The sequence below is a fragment of the Mesoplodon bidens genome (assembly GCF_964165515.1).
Source record: "Mesoplodon bidens genome assembly, contig: HAP1_SCAFFOLD_190, whole genome shotgun sequence".
Lineage (NCBI taxonomy): Eukaryota > Metazoa > Chordata > Mammalia > Artiodactyla > Ziphiidae > Mesoplodon > Mesoplodon bidens.
In genome coordinates, this window is record NW_027671870.1 from 203616 (window position 1) to 225223 (window position 21608).

General features: G+C 39.8%; 1 protein-coding gene across 1 annotated transcript; it reads right to left on the bottom strand.

Moving 5' to 3' along the window:
- Positions 1 to 10462: 10462 nt before the first annotated feature.
- LOC308610882 (UDP-N-acetylglucosamine--peptide N-acetylglucosaminyltransferase 110 kDa subunit-like) lies at positions 10463 to 14305 on the bottom strand (the record flags this gene model as incomplete). Its single annotated transcript, XM_081259881.1, has 1 exon — positions 10463 to 14305. Exon 1 carries the CDS (start codon positions 13601 to 13603, stop codon positions 10463 to 10465), a length of 3141 nt encoding a protein of 1046 aa, XP_081116007.1. The 5' UTR covers positions 13604 to 14305.
- Between the last annotated feature and the right edge of the window lie 7303 nt (positions 14306 to 21608).

Genomic DNA, 21608 nt, shown 5'->3' on the forward strand with positions numbered 1-21608 from the left:
GATCATAAGGATTCATAAAATAAGTCTCTGTTAACAATATTGACAGGAGGTATAAGGATGATTTGTCTGATGTGGGACCAACAGCTTAACTGCTTAGTTCTTTTTTTTAAGGGCAAATCATTCATTTACTGTTTAAAGATTGCAAGACAACATCTGAATTTTTGTAGCACAATTTAAATGTTTTAGTTTTTTGATAAAGCAGAGTATAATAGAAAAACAGTTTCCAGTAATATCTATATCTCTATTCAGAATTAAGTCTTCCACAGACATGTAACCTGGAAACAAAAGCCTGTTACAATAAGCAAAGCTTCAACGGAGCAGCTACTTTTCAGGCCAGGGAAAGGTTCATCCCTATAGGATGATGATGTGCTGTGAAAAATGGCTGCAAGGTCACAGCCTTGAGGGCGTTGGAAGTCTATTATCCTATTCCACATTAAGTAGTTTGGTGAACTTCAAACGACCGTTCATCTGCAACCAAGCTGCCAACCTTTCAAACAGGTAAAAAATAAATGAAAAGACATCCCTACACTGATGTTCCTTGATTTACACTGTTAAATGGTTCATTAACATGTAATTCTGGCTAAGAATTACATTTGAGACTCCTTGCTCAGATTTGGATTAACAGTACTAATGTTTAGAAATTCAAGTTCTTATTAATCAATAATTTGTCAGCTAGGATACGTTCAGGCATCAGCTGCAACTACAGAGTATGTGCACTGCCTCAGCGCTTTGGAAAGACATAATCTACAACACTACCAGCAGACAAAATATCTGTTACTAGACAGCATATGTGCAGTACAGCAAGACAAAAACATATATTCATATGTGCCGCGGACCAGCCGGAGAAAGAGGATTTCACCGCCCAGGGTCAGAAGGGACGGGGTAAGGAAATGAAGTAGCACCGACGAATGGGGTCAGAAGGACCAAGACAACTGATGGTTGCAAGGCAAGTTTTACTATGCTACGGTTGCAGATTATATAGACTAGAAATGGAAGGTTGCCAGACGGTGGTTTACATTATCTATAGACTGTCTCGGCTCAAGGTTAACTTCCCTGGGAGAAAACCCATAAGCCCAGAATCATCCAAAATAACCTGCATGTGCAGGGGGGAGACAGCTTTGCTTGTCTCATTTTACATTCTTTCTGATTTCTGGGCCCTGGTGATTTATCTCCCATGGAATGGAACAAGGAGGGGAACAAGTAGGGACAGTCCCTTCGAGCAGCGGCGGCATGCCTGGCATGTCCGTAGCCTGACCTCAAGGCTGACTGTTTCCCTCAGTTCCCCCTTTTTTATTTTTTAATTTTTGCTGCAAAATAATTCCATGAAGCGTAGTGCCGAGAGTAGTATATTGTTGCATGAGGATACGAAACAGACATGAGAAGATTATTATCAATAATAGGCAAATTATGGCCAGGGTAATAAATCCTGACAACCCTCCAGTAATCCACGACTGAGGGTTTAACCACTTTAAATGGTCCAGTAAAGTTTTAATTATATCTTCTTGCGAAATATCATCAAGATGTGCATTTTGTATATCTTGAATTTCAGCATTTAATTTCTTAAGATCAAGACTAATAGTATTATCTGACCAAACACTCAGCAGATGCATTTTTACTTTTTCCCATTCCCAAATACAGTCAGTGTACTTGTAAGGAGTAACACAAATCCATGTATACTTTTCATGACAAGCTAAACGCATCCTCAATTTTAATGCTGCCATCTGATCTCCAATCCCCCAAATTGCGTTTTTAAATTCATCTAACTTGTTATTCATCTGTAAATCTATGTGACTTTGTAAAGATAAAGCAAGACTGGTATTTTGAGATAACTGATTAGCAAAGTGAGCATGATTAATACTCTGTGAAAGAGCAAGACCGGCAGTAGCCGCGGTAGCAGACAGAGCAGCCAAGGCAAGTAAACTTACTGTTAGCCACCCAGTAAAGCGTCTCCTTCTCTGCAAGGCTTTAGAGAGTTCCACCCATGCCTGTACTCCAGTATCTTCATACCAAGGTTCTCTCAGATGTACAGGCACCATAACATATATAGGTTGCCTTAGTATAAGCACAGATTGTGTTCCTGCAGAAGGGAACATACAACTGTAAAAATACAATGAACACAGCTAATATTCTATCCTCCTTTGGAAGAATTACCAATGTTAATAGAACCAATCAAAGGTGTATATGGAGGAGCAACACAAGTTATAACAGGTGTATTGGAATAAGTTAGAGCTAGTTTCCATATATCCCAGTTCTTTTGAAATGCGATAAACCTATCTATGACGGGAATAGAAGAGATAAGAATTTACCCCTTGGTATAATCTATAGTACACCATATTTGGTTATTATTCCAAGATGCATTGCAACATTCAAAATTGGATCCAGGAAAGTTAATGGTCATAAAAGGAGGAAATTGAGTTTTTGATTTTCTCTTAAGAATAGTAACCATATGTCCAGCCATAAGTATCCCTTGTCCTCCAAGTAAACGCTTCATACACAAATAATTTCCTGAATCTTCACCTGTAACCTTGGCTATAGTAATAGCGGAATCCCTAAGTGGTGAGGCGTATGAGATTCGACCTCTAATATTAATAGGTTGCCCATTTTTATAGCAAATGATGGTATCCTTAAGATCCTCTCGTCGGCTGGTAGCCGGGCATGTAAGAGTAATGTTGGTTCCTGTAAAACGAAGGATGCCTGGAGAGCCTGACAAACTAACTGATTGATCCGTTCCCTCATCAACATCTGTAATAGCCTTTACACATCCAGTTTCCAGATTCAATGGGCTAAGACACACAGGATAGGTACTAAACCAGTTAGTATAATTTACACACATATTGATTTGTTTTATATTCCCAATAAGAGGCCCATAAACAGTATCATTGTAAAATACAGGAAACTCTGCTTCAGACCAAGATATGGGTTGTAACAGTGGAGGATCAGGTACATAGGCCCAGTAAGTTGCTGCATTAACAGAGGGGACACATGAAATTGTTACCAACATACCCAAAAATAAAGTCACAGGTGTAACAGGATTATTCTGTTGGTTCACTAACTCTTGAGCTCGTGAAACCAATTGTTTAATCTGTCGCCAAGTTGGAACATCACTCCTTTGAGTCGTCCTGGCAAGTGGTCTCCTCTTCTTCTTTTTCTGAATCAACACTGTCAAGTTTTCGGGAGAGATGCAGAGCTTCTTCATCTTCTGAACTTCTTGTGAGCTGTGGCGAGCCATCTATTTGCTTGACTAAGCAAGCGCTCAGGAAGCCAGAGAGGTCCAGGAGCTGATCTGGGAAATATACACACGTGACCACGTCCCCAAATCAACACAGGATCAGGACCACATCAAGTGCTGGTTAGCGGATGTTTCCCGAGGACCTCCAGAGATTGAAAGGCCAATCTTGGCTCAGCCACCAACCTTTCTCCTGTCAACAGTGAGAAAATTTAAAATAAACAGAGCATGATTTATAAGGTTATGTAGTGTTGTTCTATATAATTCCCCCATTTTTATTTTTTCAATGGTTAGCTTTAAAGATCTATTTGCACGTTGTATAATACCTTGTCCTTGAGGGTTATATGGAATGCCTGTAATATTGGTAATTTGTAATGATTTACAAAATGTTGCAAAAGCAACACTAGTGTAAGTGGGCCCATTATCTGTTTTAATAATTTTGGGAAGGTTCATGAAAGCAAAACAGTGTAATAAATGAGTGATAACATGTTTAGTAGCTTCTCAGGTCTGTGCTATAGCACAGAGGAAACTAGAATAAGTATCAATAGTGACATGAACAAACTGTAATGTCCCAAAAGACGGGATATGAGTAACATCCATTTGCCATAAATGACTAGGTAATAATCCACGAGGATTAACACCATAATGTGGAACAGGAAGGTGAGGTAAGCAGTGTGGGCATTGCTTAACAATTTGTTGGGCGGCTTCACAAGTAAGGGAAAATTATTTGCATAATGTAGCCGCCGACTGATGGTGTAAAGCATGCGATTGTTGTGCTGCTTGTGAAGCAGTTTGATCATAACTTACCATAATATGAGGGTGTCCAGGACATGGACCATGAGTATCAACAGTATGAAGATAAAGAATGCAATACCTTAGCCATTCTTGACAGCATGACGAACGGAAAGGAGGAGGACGGTAAATTGGGATATGTCCTGCTTTAGGGAAAAGAGATTGAGGAGGAAGAGCAACTATAACTTTATTTTTGGGAGGAAAATGCACAGGATAAAGATCACGTTTAGATCGAGTTAAAACATCTGCAGTCGCATTCATTTTAGACAATGGACCAGACAAGTTAGAATGAGCACGGATATGCAGAGCTGCAACAGGACCATCGTGGGAACGAATAAGCTGTTGAAGCAAATGAAAAGAGGATGACAATTCAGGGTCATTAGTATATCCTCTGGTTGCAGTCTCCAGAAGAAATAATAAGCGAATAAGATATTTACTATCAGAAAACAAATTAAAAGATATAGAAGGCAAATGTTTAAAAGCCATAATGACAGCATACAGTTCACCCCGTTGAGCTGAAGCCAAGGAAGTTTGTTTAATGAGTTTTGCCCCATCGTCAATGATTACAGTAGCCACTCCTGAAGAAGAACCGTCTGTAAAAACCAAAGGTACATGAGGAATAGGCTGTTGCTTAATTATAGAAGGAAAGATATAAGAGTTAAGTTTGCTGAATTGGATCAATTTATCAGCAGGCTAATGGCATTCCAAGGTACCTGAAAATCCTGCAAGAACAAGACCCCATTCATTACTATGTTGAAAAAGCCAATTTTGTTGACTAACTGAATAAGGGATAATAATTTGAGAAGGTTCTATACCTATAAGTTGAAAGCATCTAGTTCTACCTTGCATTATTAACTTACTAATAAGTTCATAAAAAGGGTTAATAACTTTAGAGGATGTAGTTTTCATATGAATCCATTCAATAATTCCAACAGTTTGCCATAAGATGGCAGTAGGCACATGAGGTGTTGGACAGACAACTAAAGAAATTGGCAGGTGAGTAGGTATTCCAGTTAATTGTGCAGAGCTGTTAGCTCTAGTAACTATTTGTAAAGCTTGAAATCCTCTGGAGTCATAGATCATGAAGTAGAAGGATCTGAGTCACCTTTAAGAATATCAAATAAAGGCTCTAACTGAGCAGTAGGAAGTTCTAAGGGAGGCCTTAGCCAATTAATATCTCCAAGTAATTTTTGAAAATCATTTAATGTTTTTAAATTATCAACTCGAATTTGCAGTTTTTGAGGCCTAATGGTAGAGTTATCAATATATTTTCCCAAATAGAAAAATGGAGATTGTCTTTGAATTTTTTCTGAGGCAATGACCAAGCCAGATGATTGTAAGGATTGTTGTAAAAATTGAGACGCAGTCTCTAATCAAGAAATATTATCAGTGGCTAAAAGTATATCATCCATATAATGTATGAGATATAACGTTGGAAACCTTCTTCTCACAGGAGTTAAGGTCTGAGCCACATATATTTGGCATAATGTAGGACTATTTGTCATGCCCTGAGGCAATACTTTCCATTGAAATCTCCTCATGGGTTCCTTAAAGTTTAAGGAAGGCAAGCTAAAAGCAAAATGTTTTCTATCTTCAGGAAACAAAGGAATAGTGAAAAAACAATCTTTAAATCTATAACTAAAAATGATAATTGTGTGGTATGGCTGTTGGAGAGGGTAGGCCTAGTTGAAGAGCTCCCATTATTAGCATAGTTTTATTAACAGCTCTTAGACCCTGTAATAACCTATATTTTCCAGACTTTTTCTTGATAATAAAAATAGGAGTATTCCAAGGACTATTGGAAATTTCTAAATGCCCTAATTGTTCCAGTACTAATTGTGCTGCAGCTTCTAATTTCTCCTTTGTGAGGGGCCATTGGTCCACCCATACAGGGTCATCACTCAGCCAAGTAATTGGATCCGCAGTGAGTGGAGGAGAATCCAAGGCCCCTAAGAAAAACCCAAACCTTGTCTATCACTTTTTATTTTCACATCAATAGGATAGACAGTTCCTTTTTGATTTGTTCCCAGCCCTTCTGTGGGAAGAAATCCTTGATCCAACACCATATTAGAGACGTGAGGATTTGGACTATAAAGTAATACTCCCATTTCTTTTAATATATCTTGGCCCAAGAGGTTTAAAGGCAGCCCAGGCAAAACATAAGGCTGGAAGTATCCTCAATGGCCCTCACTATCTTGCCATAATAATAACTGACTACTTTGCATAGGAGAAGAACTCTGTCCTATTCCTTGAAGTTCTGTAATAATAGGACTAACGGGCCAATGTTTAGGCCAGTGCATCTGCGTCATAGCAGAGACATCAGCTCCAGTGTCTAACAAACCTGAAAAAACCTTTCCATGAATGGTTCATTTCATTTCTGGACGTTCTTCCCCTATCTTCTGAATCCAGTAGGCAGCACTAGAAGATCCAAAAGCCTTTGTTTTTCTCTTTTGATGTTGTAAAATTTGTCCATGAGGTACAAAGGGCAAAAGTAGCAATTGTGCAATTTTATCACCAGGAGAAATCGTTAGTATATTTTTAATAGTTTGTGCCATGATTTTTATTTCTCCTTCGTAGTCAGAGTCTATGGGTCCTGGCATAATAGTTAAACCCTTCATGGCAACACTACTTCTTCCCAATAATAGTCCAATCAAACCCTTGGGTAAAGGTCCATAGATGCCCATAGAGAGGGCCTGAGGACCCATTTCAGGAGTTAATACATATCGGGCGGAGGTACTGAGGTCCAGTCCTGCGCTTCCTGCTGTTGCTCTGGAGAGCGAAGATATTGTATGTTTTTGTTTTTGGTTAATGTCTGATTGATAGTTTGAGGAGGATACACAGACGTTGCCCCTATTATTTGTTGGGGCCGGGGAAGGCCCTGAGAGGAGTTTCCCGACAGTGGTGTCCCATCCCTGTGGGCCACTGAGCGACAATCTCGTGCCCAACGTTTTCCCCTATTGCATTTAGGGCATAAACCAGGGATTTTCTGACCAGCTGGAGAGTTTTGAGTAGGGAAGGAAGGACCAGGGTGACAATGAAAAGATCCACATTCTCCAGCAAAATGACCTGCCTTTCCGCATTCAAAACTAGTCTTTGTTCTCTTTTGATTGTTTTAAACCCCACTTTAGTTAATGCTGCAGCCATAGCAGCACCCTGTATATAAGCAGGCCCAATGTCTGCACAAAGGCGAATATAATCCTCCAGTGTTCCCCGTTTTCTCCAAGGTCGAATCACAGCCTGACATGCATTATTAGCATTTTCAAAAGCAAGTTGCTTAACTACAATTGTACCAGTGAGTCCATCCACAATGAGTCTCCCCACCGCCTGTAACAATCTGTCTACAACATCAGCATATGGTTCATCAGGTCCCTGTCTCATTTTTGAAAGATCCTCAGTTTTGTGTGTAGAAGGTAATTTCCTCCAGGCTTGTAATGCCAAATAATTTATTTGAGGATAAGCAACAAAGGTATAAGTTAATTGATCTTGTAAAGAAATATATGGTCCTTCCCCAATCAGCATATGATAATCAACTGGAATATCATGGGTAGCATTCTTTTCTGCTTGTTCAGCAGCCCATTCATAAAAATCAAACTTCCATATTAAATAATCTCCACCATTTAAACAAGCTCGTGCAATAGACTTCCAATCAGCGGGGGAAAGAGCTTCTCCTGCAATAGTGTCAACCATAGCAGTAGTAAAAGGAGCAGTGGGCCCATATTGAGCACAAGCAGATTTTAAATCTTTCAAAACTTTAAAAGGAAGAGCCTGATGCTCCCTAATAGCCTGTTGAGGATTATTAGGATCAGGTCTTTCTAGGACAGGACAACAGAAAATAGGATCTTCTCCTCGTTTTATTGCTGCTTGTACAGCACGTTGCAAGAGACTGAGCATTTTTACAGATGTAGACTTTTGAGGAAGACAGTCCTTACTAATGTGCAGCTTTTTCACTGACTTATCTATCATAGCCATTAGAAAATCATCCTCAGGATGATTCTCTCTTTTATGTTTTTTTTTCTCTCTCTTTTATGTTTAAAAGCCTCATCGGTTAAGTCAAAATGTTCCTCTTCATCTGAAATATTTAAATTAATTAGCTCTTTCGGTTTAGGAAGTGGCGACACAGTAGCTGATAATACAGACTTTTCTTCTGTCAGAGGCTTATGTTTTTCTGACTTTACATTCAAATCAACACTATCATGAGAAGAACCTAAACATATTTTTATCAGATTCCACAAACTAAATGTAACAACGGCAGTATGAGTAGGCAGGCCCTCGAGACTCATAATAATTTTTTAAATCTTCTCCAACTTTCTGCCAGATTTCTATGTCACAGAGCCGCCATCAGGAAACCAGGGAGATACATCATGGATATGCTGCAAAAATTCAGTCAACTGTGAGGTAGAAACTTTATTACCCCGAGCTTTAAGCATCGAAAGTAAAACCGGAGCAAATAATTCACGCTCCTTTGAGCCCTTTTGCCCCATCTTATTTTACTTCTGACTGTTGCCTTATGCCTCTATTAGTCTCACTTTTACTCGTGTCCACACATATTTTGCATAAGGGTTCTCTTACCTGCACTTTCTTTTTCTTTTAATTGCCTTCACACTTCAGGTCCCTGTTCGGGCGCCACTTGCCGCGGACCAGCCTCAGAAAGAGGATTTCACCGCCCAGGGTCAGAAGGGACGGGGTAAGGAACTGAAGTAGCACCGACGAATGGGGTCAGAAGGACCAAGACAACTGATGGTTGCAAGGCTGCAGTTGCAGATTATATAGACTAGAAAAGGGAAGGTTGCCAGACGGTGGTTTACATTATCTAATGACTGTCTCCACTCAAGGTTAACTTCCCTGGGAGAAAACCCATAAACCCAGAATCATCCAAAATAACCTGCACGTGCAGGGGGGAGACAGCTTTGCTTGTCTCATTTTACATTCTTTCTGATTTCTGGGCCCTGGTGATTTATCTCCCGTGGAATGGAACAAGGAGGGGAACAAGTAGGGACAGTCCCTTCGAGCAGCGGCGGCATGCCTGGCATGTCCGTAGCCTGCTCTCAAGGCTGACTGCTTCCCACACATATGTTGGCTTGTTTAAGCCTCAAGCCCTCGATCCTTTGTTGAAATACAATAATTTCATTCCTATGGTTTTCAATACCAAAAACTCAACCTCCAGGAGGGCTAAAGTCTAATTTGTACTCCAAACCAAGTAGCAGTGCAGTTCGCTACTACTGAGGCTGAATCCATAAAGACTTCAAGACCACGACCAGAAGACAAGTTATTATATATAATACCCTAGAAGGCCTGAAACATAATTATCATATACATAGCTGGTCCTTCAGAGCTTTTTACCTATAACATGTTTTTTGATGAAAGTTATTTAATGTACTGGAGATAACTGTGAATTACTGATAAAATATTTGAATACTTATACTTACCTGGAATTTCATTTCTGCTGAAAGAAAAAGGAAGAACAGGACTCACCTAAAAAAATACAAACTTGAGAAATGAAAGTAAACATCTTATCACACACTATCACTTTTGGAAGCAGCATAGAGGGGCAGTCAACAGTAAAACACTGGTGAAATAGGACAAAACTCTAGGCCAAAAATCCATTATTATTATCATCAGTGACAGTACCACAACTGTGCCCTTCATAATTAATAAGCACTCCTAACAATCTTCATTTGGCACCAGATGATGTGTTTAAGAGAAACACTCTGGGAGGTTTTGAATCAGACTTGGTTTTGTGTTAGCCAAGTTACAGGAGAATTTTTAAAGTGGGGGGAAGGGAAGAAGGAAACGGAGCAGAAAAAGAACTGAAGCCATCATCTACAAACCAAGAAAGCACCGAGAGTTCCAAACGTTATGTCAGACACTAAAGTGACTGATACAGGCTCAAGTGGTTGATAAAACCTATAAAAAGACTACAGCAGCAAAGTCCCCATTTATCTGTAGAGTTCAGAAACTAAAACAAGGAATATTTCAGCTTAACATCTTATCTCAAGAGAATCATACACACTTCACATGTATAAAAATAGCTGAAACCAAACATTTTTAAAAGCTCCAATACCCAAAATATAAAGAAAAATATTAATTCAGAAGACTCAGTCAATCCATGATAATCACAAAACGGCTGGGCAATCTCTATCTCCCTCCCACACTAACCATCCATTCCCTGGAAGACCAAGGGAGATCAGACCTTCCAGACTTACCTTCCAGACCTTCCAGACACCTGGCTGTGCCAAAATTCGATGGAATCTCCTTGTGGAACAGCAGTTTCCCATCTCTTGTGTCTCTCCCTGTCATGATCATGCAGGAAGCAAGTCTGGCTGTGCTATTTCTTATCATTGTGTGTCACCCATCTGCAACATGATATTGAAAAAGTAGTTCCCTTTCCTCCAGAAGGTTGAGGCTCAGCTACAGGGGTAATTCTCCTGGGCACACAGTCATGATTTAGGCCGACTCAGTGACTTCAACAGGCTTAATCATGTGATCGGGTTGGTTTCCAGCTGCATAATGCTCCCACATCTGTAGATAGAGCTGCTCTAGTTCCATCGTGTACTGTTTGGTGTTGAACAGAGGGCTAGATGTTCTCTGCTTCCAGACTTTGCCACGAATTTTCTTCAGGTATTCGAGATCAGTTCCCAGTTTCACAGCTATCTCTTCATATTCTTGTCTATTTTGAGCAATCAGCTCAAGACAGCCTAAACAAGTGAGCTGGGAAGCTGCAACTCGGGAAGCAAGAGTCTCTCCTGGCATAGTCACCATGGGGGTCCCTGCCCAAAGGACGTCCATCCCTGTGGTGTGTCCATTACAGAGTGGAGTGTCCAAGCAGACATCAGCCAGCTGGCCTCTCCGAACATGTTCCTCTTTAGGAGCAACAGGGGAAAAAATGATACGGTTCGGGGGAAGGCCCATATTTTGTGCGTACTGTTGAATATTAGCTTCTCCTGCTGCTGGAAAACACAACAGCCACAGTACACTATTGGGAACACGCTTCAGAATATTTGCCCACATCTGCAAAGTAGATGGGTCAATTTTGTATAACTGATTAAAGTTACAGTACACAATGGCATCTTCCGGTAACCCATACTGAGAACGTGTGGTTACAATAATGGTACGGGGAACCTCCTCTCCAGTGGCAGCCTTATTGTTGATCAGGGTAGTTGCCAGTCCATTGCTAATACTGAATCCATTAATTGTAATCTGAATTTGTCCTCTGTTAATCATTTCAATAACTGCTTCTGCAACAGTATTCATAGGAATGACAGGCATATTAAGAGCTGTATTACTGCTGTCTGCGTTGTCTTCTCCATCAGGACATTTCATCTTGACTATTTGCACATCTGATAGACTATCAAGAAATGCTTGGAGGTCGATGCCATTCAGCACAATCCGATTGTCATAAATGTGCCCATTGGACTTAACATCGATGACGGCTTTTTTCTTCAGGTGAGGGAACATATTAGCATGATCACCAATAAAGAAAGTATGGGGCATATAAGCCAGTTTCTCAGAATACTGCTCAGCAACTTCAGCAGGTGAAGTTTCCTGATCAGTGATGATATAATCCATGAAAAGCACGCCACTAGTCCCAGGGTACCCCAGCCACATTGCCTGAATAGGAGCTGGCCTGAGAGCAAAGAGTTCATTTCGAGCACCCCTGGTATAACCGTTCATGTTTACAAGGATGTGTATACCATCTTGATGGATGCGATCAGCTGCTTTCCCATTGCATGGAATCTGAGAAAGATCAATGAAATGATTGGCTTCTGCCATCACCTTCGCTCGGAAGTTTGTGCCATCATGTGGGCTCAGGGCATAACAGAATATCTCAAATTTATCAGGATTGTGCATGCCTGGAATAGACTGCATAAGATGAGAAGTAGGATGATCCCCAAAGTCAGAACTCACGTATCCTACACGCAGTCGACCATCACTGAGCTTCAAGTCTTTTGGATGTTCATACGGCGGTTTATGAAGGACACTTATGTTAGCCAAGCAGAGGTTCCCATGCCTCTCAGCAATAGCCTTCCTGAAGCCATGAGAAAGAGGATAGAGCATACTATGATGAGGCTGCACAGAAGGCAACCTATTCTTCTCCAACTGGTCAGCCACAATGCTGGCCAACTTCTTCATTCGCTCATCATAGTCTGTCCAGTCACAGACAACCTGCAGGCAATAAGCCAAATTACAGTAAGCATCAGGAAAGTCAGGTTGAAGCTTCAGAACAGTGCAATAAGAAGCAATTGCTTCTGGAATATTCCCTGAATCCTGGTGAATGGAAGCCAGATTGCTGTGGGCATCCGCAAATGCAGGGTTGATCTGAATGGCACGAGTATAACACTGCAAGGCTCCCTGAACATCCTGCATCTCCCATAGAGTGTTTCCCATATTACAGTAGGCCTCAGCAAAGGTAGGACTGATTCGAATAGCCTCCTTGTAGTGCATCAGAGCTTCGTGCAGTTTTCCCTGCTGCTTCAGTACACTTGCTAAATTTGAATGGGCATCAGCACAGTCTGGGCAGAGCTCTAATGCTTTACGATACAAGCGAACTGCCTCTTCACTGTTTCCCTGTTCTCCTTTGATGTTGGCTAGGTTATTCAGAGAGTCTGCATGGGTGGGACACAGCCGGAGAGCTGTATGATAACAATCTTCTGCTTCGGCAACACTGCCCTTCTCTTTGAGAGCGTTGCCTAGGTTGCAGTAAGCATCAGGGAAATGTGGTTGCAGTTCAATAGCTCGCCTGTAGGCGTCTATTGCCAGATCCATCAGGCCTTGCTCATAGTATACACAAGCCAGGTTGCCATGTACCACTGCATGATTCGGACTCAAGCTAAGGGCACGAAGGTAAGCTGCCACAGCTCTGTCAAAAATCCGTGCCTCATTGAAGACATTTCCTAAATTGATATGAGCATCCAGGAAATTGGGGTCAAGGGTGACAGCCTTTTCAAAGTGATGAATTGCAAGCCAAATCTCCCCTTGTGCATTGAAAACACAGCCAAGATTACTCCAAGCTACTGCAAAGTTCGGTTGCGTCTCAATTGCTTTCAAATAACATGCCTTGGCTTCTTCTAAGCCACCCAGGGCTTTGAGCAGGTTCCCCAGGTCACTGCGAACACAGTACAAATCAGGATTGTACTGAAGAGCAGAGACGTAAGCTTGTGCTGCCCCTTCCATGTCGCCTGCTGCTACCAAAGCGGCTGCCAGGTTAATAGAACCATCGATGAAATCTGGTTTGAGACGCAACGCATGCCGGTAATGCTCAGTTGCTTCCTGCAACTGCCCTCTTTCCTTGTACACATTCCCCAAATTCGAATAGGCTTCTGCCAGAAGAGGGTTCTGTTTAATTGCCAGAGTACTAAAGTGGGCAGATCTGTCCAGCCTTCGACACTGGAAGTGTATAGATGAAAGTAATAAAAGTACACCAGTGTTGCCTGGCTCTTGTCTCCAGAGCTGCATGCAGTGTCTCTCAGCTGCCTCAAAATCTCCTGCCTGATATTCTCGATGTGCCAACTCAGCTAACCCTTGGAAGGAAAGCATACGTTTCGTTGCTTCTGTGCTGTCGGCCATGTTGCCCACGGAAGACGCCATCTGGAGCTTCTGGAGAGAGTGAAAAAAGGGGGTAATTGAGTCCCGCTGCCGCCACTACTGGCAAGAATGTTTCTAGTGGTAGCAAGCACGAGCGCAGCAGCCGTACCACTGCTTTGACAGGCTTAAGCGGCGGCAACAGTTACAGGCACCGAACCTTAGGAACTCTGGTTGGCCATCTACCTCTCATGCTCTTGAAATCTTAATTCTTAACCCTGCCCTCTTCCACCATTTTTCTCCTAATCAGGGAATAAAAATTACCTATCCATTTGCCTTAGAAGAAATCAAAAGTCAGTAGGCCAAACACTTTTTAAAATATGGTTTTCTGTCCATTTGGAAATGAAATTCATGATTGACTTTTCTTCATCATTCATATAGTCAACGTGGAAAACATTAGGGCCGTGAATTTCAATACAGTAAGATGAGAAAATTTTAAATTGGCCTTCCCAAACCACTAATAAGTAACCGATGTTGTATATAATGCTAAAATCTTAGAGACTGAGTTTGATATTTTAAAAGTTCTGAAAACATTAGCTAATTTCTCCTCATCAAATTTCTTATGCCTCAAACCTGAGTATTACTTTTTAAAAGATAAATTTATTTATTTTTATTTATTTATTTTTATTTTGGCTGCGTTGGGTCTTCAGTGCTGCGTGCAGGCTTTCTCTAGTTGAGGCGAGCGGGGGCTACTCTTTGTTGTGGTGCCGGGGCTTCTCATCACAGTAGCTTCTATTGTTGTTCCACAACTCTATGGGTTCCTTTTTAGGTCCTACGAAGAACCCTAGAAATTAGTTCATGTAATTATAGGTTTTTGCAAAATTGTCAAAAGTGAGATATTTTAATTTCCATCAGGTAAGACCAGCGTCTATTTCTTTGCCAATTTTCCTTCAATCATATTCTGCTATGTTGGATCATATTGGATTGGTCACAGGCTTTTTGGAAATCTGGCTAAGGAGATATTTTATGTGAGGCTATTATGTGATTTTCAGACACCACCATATGTAATTGACTATATAATATCCCATTACAGGAGTAACTTCCAGTACTCTTACTGACTACTCTAATGACTTAACTAGCACAAGACACAGAAGCGTAAGGACAAAAATCACCTTACAATATAGCCATGTCTTGCACTTCACAGCTCTCAAAGCATGTGCGTTTGAAGAAGAAAAAAAGAACTGAAAAGTATAAAACCAGAAGTTATTCTGTGGAAAATAATTTCAATCATCAGGCATGTGAAAGATAAGTCAAATATTCAGTTTTCTTCAATGCTTAGTCAAAATGGAAATTTCCTTCTGTCAAGAATATACTCCAGGGCTTCCCTGGTGGTGCAGTGGTTGAGAGTCTGCCTGCTGATGCAGGGGACACGGGTTCGTGCCCCGGTCCGGGAAGATCCCAAATGCCACGTAGCGGCTAGGCCCGTGAGCCATGGCCACTGATCCTGCATGTCGAGAGCCTGTGCCCCGCAACGGGGAGAGGCCACAACAGTGAGAGGCCAGCATACCGCAAAAACAACAACAACAATATACTCCAGGGGCTTCCCTGATGGCACAATGGTTAGGAAGCCACCTGCCAATGCAGGGGACACGGGTTCGAGCCCTGTTCTGGGAAGATCCCACATGCCGCAGAGCAACTAAGACCATGTGCCACAACTATGGAGCCTACGCTCTAGAGCACATGAGCCACAACTACTGAGCCTGTGAGCCACAACTACTGAAGCTTGTGTGCCTAGAGCCCGTGCTCTGCAACAAGAGAAGCCTCCGCAATAAGAAGCCTGCACACTGCAACAAAAAGTATCCCCCAGTCGCTGCAACTAGAGAAAGCCTGCGCACAGCAACGAAGACACAACACAGTCAAAAATAAATAAAGAAGTAAGTAAGTAAATAAATAAATAAAAGAATATACCCCATCAATAATGTGTGTAATGGAATGGTGTGAATGAGTATTTTATCAGAAATCCTGTAATGCACAATCCTATAGCAGTACTGAAATCAGTAATGCATGTATAATAGTAAATATTTATGAGGAAGTGATCCATAGACGTTTTCTCAAAGTTAACAATGAAAATTAATGTGACATTATCAATAATAAATTGTGACACTGAAATAAACTTTTCTAAACTATTAATAACTAAAAGCAAACTCTAATCAACCATGTTAAAAGAAATCTGTCTATAAACTACAAAGTTTATTTCTTAAAATTTTATTTCTAAAACACATAAACTGTCATATGAGGAGGCAGTTAAAGAATATATAGCTACAAGAGTGGGGAAAAAGTTTTATAGAGACACATCTGGCAGGAGTTAATTTTCAAATGTCATTTTTCTAGATTTTGTGACACCTATAGTATTGATATTTGAAAGCATTTAAAAAATTGTAATTTGAAGATTTGCTACTTCCAGGTAGAGTAAAATATTTTGAAGCAAAACAACATTTCCACTGAGAAAAATTTAAAAAGCCAAATAAAATAGTCAACATTCAATCAAAAAGTTCTAAACATACCAAGAGATAGAGTCATATGACTAAAATTCTAAGAAAGGAACAGATAATACAAAAATATTTATATAAGATATTGTGTATCTTTATCAGGAAAAGTCTTTATCAAGAAAAGACTTTAAAATCATCAGAATTAATATTAAATTTTATTTATTTGTACATTTTATTTATATATAGATATTTATATATTTATATAAAGGACTTAAAGATAAAGCCCTAGTTAAGGCAGTGACAAAAGCAGTAGCAGTGGGAGTGAAAAGAAATGGTTATATGCAAGGATATTTTGTCAGTAAAAGTCCAAGATCAAATGTTTGACTGCATACATGGGATGGATAGACGGAGTGGGAAAAATCAAAGTTAACTATAGAGGTTCTAGTGAAGATGGGGTTGCCATCACCCAACCCAAGGGGCTGCGATCATCCCCAAGGTCTAGGAGACTCAACGGGAAGGTCATGGTCTCTCCATCTCCTTATACTAGTTTTTTTTTTAATCTTTATTGGAGTATAATTGCTTTACAATGGTGTGTTAGTTCTTGCTTTATAACAAAGTAAATCAGTTATACATATACATATGTCCCCATATCTCTTCCCTCTTGCATCTCCCTCCCTTCTACCCTCCTTATCTCACCCCTCTAGGTGGTCACAAAGCACAGAGCTGATCTCCCTGTGCTATGCGGCTGCTTCCCACTAGCTATCTATTCCTTATACCAGTTTTGTTTTTCTGCTCATATACGTAGCAGCATTTCATTCAAGGGGAAAGTCATTGATCTGACTGGTCAAATTAAACACCATAGTTGAAGGCACATTTACAGTGGTTTCTTCCTCCACAATTTAGAAAGTAACGTTCACAATTTCCCTCTTCCTACACCGCAGAACACATTGGTCATTCCTCCAAAGTTTCCACTCCATAGAGTGGACCAGAGATGACGTTAGCCCAGAACTGAGAGCTTGGCATGAGATGGTGTCAACCCCACCTAGAGCTCTGGCATAAGTTATGACCCAACCCAGCTCTACAGAGAGCTCTGCATGGAATCTTGTCTCAGCCATAATAATGTGATTCCGGTTTTCATTTGGTATTCTTCTTTGCTTAACTTTCCCTGGCCACTCTGACAAACAAAATTTCAGGCAATCCTGGGCCACTCACTAACTTTATTCCATCTAATGTTATCCAGATTCCCAAGAAAATTACTAACAATAAAGGGGGAAATTTGGAACATGGTGAGTTTTAGGTGCCTGAAATATACAGGTAACTGAATCCAGTTAAGTAGCAAATTATTTGGATCTCAAATATGCCAGGAGAAGAGCAGACTAAGCTCAATTTAATGTACTCTTACTGGAGACACATGTAAATTCTGGGTCAATTTTGAAAAAGTTAAAAGCACATAGCTGAGATTAAAAGAAAGAAAGGAACACCTGCATGTTTCAGAAAGTAACAGAGAAATTAAATCCAGAGAAATAAGAGCAGACTGATGTCTATGGGCTCCGTTCCTTAGTATAGGCCTTATGTAAATAGGGGGTGGAGCTAGAAATCTAACATTACCTTGAGGCCAGGAATTTAGACTCAGGATGGAACAATATTGAGAAGTTAGTACAGATATCCTACAGAAAATTCATGAGGAACTGCTTAGTCCATTAAGAGGGCCAAGGGAGGTGGTGAGGAAGATTGATATCTCTTGAAAACCTTCAGGTTCAGAAAACATCAACACCTCTGAAAAGTAGGCCTGTCCTTCCCAGAGTTGTGATGGCCAGGTTGTCACTAACCTCTAAGGCCCTGTAGGAAGCAGAAACTGCAAGGAGAGTAATTCAAAGAAAAACAGATGCAGGATGGGTGTGGCAATAAATCCTAGGACCCTACCAGAAACAAAATTAAAACCACTCTAGAGGGAAATTTTAACAAACCAGGGAAGAGAGTATCCTAACCAGAAGAGAATAATAATTCTGAGGAAGTTACTTTACTTATTTAAGTAATATTCAATGCATTTCCATGGCCAGGCCCTTTTGAAGAATTCTAAAACATATACAAACAATTCATTTACATCTTATATATCCCACCATCCAGAGCCAAATTCACTTAAGAACTGTACTGGTGGAAATTGGGCAGCACTATGGAGAAAATAAAATGTGTTTACCATCAAAAAACATGAAGGTAAGAAAGTTAATGTCTAATATTTTAATTATCCTGTGGTTTCTTGAAATATTTTGAAACCCAAAATAGAGAAACCTAGGAGGAAATGAAGATTTAAATATTTAGAGATTTATCAACTCATCTATAAAAGCTTTATTAATCTCTTCTTTTAATAACATTCCTGAGAGGTATAAATGTGTCCAGTGATAGGGTTGAATAAGCCTGAGAGAATTTCAATTGTTCACTATTCTTGGTCAGCTCTTAAGACCTTTCAGGAGCATCTTGATTTTCATGGCCTCATCCAACAAAAGCAGGATATTTTACAGAAAGTCCTGGGCCACTTTTTGGCTTGCTTTTGTGCTTATGTTTTTGGTTTTTTCACATCGGGCGGTACATTAGGCTACCTATTGCATACTCCCTCATTCATGCATGCATTCATTCAAACAATATTGACTGAGTTGAGACATTTAATTAACACTCAATAAATGATGTTTAGATGAATGAATGCGCTTTCTATCAAAGTAAGTGTAAGTACTGAGAAAAATTACAGAATGTATGATCCCAGCCCCACAAAAGCTTATAACTGTGTTGAGGATATAACATATGCTGATTAAATAACTAATATATCATATTGGACAGTTTCTAAGTTCAAAGATGAGTTTTTATAAATAATCAGAGCCTAAGGAGGACAAAGAAGGGACAGTTCATTATGGGGTGAATCTATCAATAAATGTACATTTCAGATGAGATTTGAGATTGACCTCAAACAAGAGGACTTAGATATGTGAACAGAGAACAAAAAAGGCATGGTGATAGCATGTGCATAGATAGTGTGGCCAATATTTATGTTCTTCATTAAAGATAGTCAGAGATAACCCAAATGTAACTGTTTCCATGGGTCCATTCTCAGTATCCAAAGAAAACGGCAAATCCTATCTCAGTAAAACTAATGAAAAACACAATCTTTCACAAAGAGATTGTGAAGGAAAGGGGGAGAGAAAGGCTTGCATCCCACACCACACAACAAAACTTATTGAATTAGTTGTTTAATTTTCTCCCTCTGAAAATTTCCTCTCCTTCTCTCTGTACGTGTCTCTTCTCCCACATCTGGCCACACTCTACCAGCCATCTTTCCAGATCTTTCCAGAACTCTCCATCCTAGTTTCATTAGGCCCCAATTTAAACATCTCACAGGTCTCCAGGATGCATCCCCATCACTTATTCCACAAAGACAAACAAAGGACACTTCTCAGGATCACGTTTCTTTGAAGGAAGAGGTCATGAGGGTGATTATAAATAATATAAGGAGGAGAGCAGTGACTTAAAATACCATTTTTCAGTTTAGAATGTGAATACAGGGAACTTTGGGAAACTAGAAAATCTAGAAAGGATTCATTGATAATTATTTATGTTCAATGAATAAAATAAAATGTAATAATACGGCTAAACTCTGACAGATTAACTTTTTCAAAAGTTGCTTTCACACACCTTCACTATTGGGATGTTTGATAAACACACCTTTCCTTCTTTACTTTCTTCTTTCTTTGCAGATACTGGCACCAAACATTCAAACAATAAGAACCTTCCCATAAGTCCCTTGTCAGGCAAGATTAAGGTATAACAATCCAAACAAAGTTTTGAAGAAGATAACTGGTTGAAAGCACAGGAAAACCACTGGGTTTCTCTTATTTGACAGTCACATAATGAGTAATGTGCGAATTGGTTTAAAAAGTCTCTCTGCATGAGGGGCTAAGGTTAAGATTAGAACTTCTGAGGCCAGAAGAGCAAAATGACTATAACAATCCACATATTTTCAAGAGCTGCCCTTTGGATGTGAGGGATTGATTTTTCCCACTATTTTTTCAGCAACCCAACTGGTGTCTTTATTAGACGACATAAGAGAATACAGTGTGGCCAAGAAGGCTTAGATTTCCTTAGCCCCAAGTCAGATATTCTCCAGTGACTGTCCACTCAAATGAAAAAGAGAGATTTACAAGAGGAACCTGGATACAACTGAGTGTACTTTAATTTTACCTGAATTATTTGTTTTGTTTTCAATTCTCCGCTGAAGTGCCTACATTAATATATTTTGAAGAACATTTCCTTAAGTGGACGTATTCATTCAGTATATTTATTTACTATAATTTAGAAAAGCCAAATGATTTAGGCAAATTCATTTCTATATTGCCACAGCAGTGTATTGTGAACTAAATGACACCTGGCAGTTCTTTACTCAGATACTAACTCAATTAGAAGGCAGAACAAGGATACCTACCCATTCAGGGAGGGAAAGGTCACTTAGCCTCTGTAGCTGTCTTAGGTCTCTCATCATCACAGTAACAAATTGAAGACTAAAAACCATATGATCATCTCAATAGATGAAGAAAAAGCTTTTGAAAAAAATTCAATATCCATTCATGGTAAAAACTCTCCAGAAAGTGGGCATAGAGGGAACATACCTCAACATAATAAAGGCCATATATGACAAGCTCATAGCTAACATACTCAATGGTGAAAAGCTGAAAGCATTTCCCCTAAGATCAGGAACAAGACAAGGATGCCCACTCTCACCACTTTTATTGAAGGTAGTTTTGCAAGTCCTAGCCACAGCAATCAGACAAGAAAAGTAAATAAATAAAAGGACTCCAAAATGGAAAGGAAAAAGTAAAACTGTCACTGTTTGCAGATGGCATGATACATAGAAAATCTGAAAGACACCATCAAAAAATTATTAGAGCTCAAAAATGAACTTGGTAAATTTGCAGGATACAAAATTTATATATAGAAATCTATTGTATTTCTATACACTAACAGTGAACTATCAGAAAGAGAAATTAAGGAAACAATCCCATTTACAATCACGTAAAAAAGAATAAAATACATTAGAATAAATCTGCCTAAGGAGGTAAAAGTCCCGTACCCAGCGAACTATACAACACTGATACAAGAAATTAAAGATGACACAAACAGCTGGAAAGATATACCATGGTCACGGATTAGACGAATTAATATTGTTAAAATGACCATCATACCCAAGGAAATCTACGGATTCAATGCAGTCTGTATTAACATATCAAGGGCATTTTCCACAGATCTAGAACAAATAATTTTAAAGTTTGTATGGAAACACAAAAGATCCTGAATAGTTAAAACAGTCTTGAGAAAGAAGAACACAACTGGAGGAATCATGCTCCCTGGCTTCAGACTGTGCTACAAACCTACAGTAATCAAAACAGTATGGTACTGGCACAAAAACATCGATCACTGGAACAGAATAGAGACCCCAGAAAGAAATCCATGCACTTATGGTCAATGAATCTATGACAAAGGAGGCAAGAATATGCAGTGGAGAAATGTCTGGGCTCCTTAGGGATGGTTTCATCAATTAA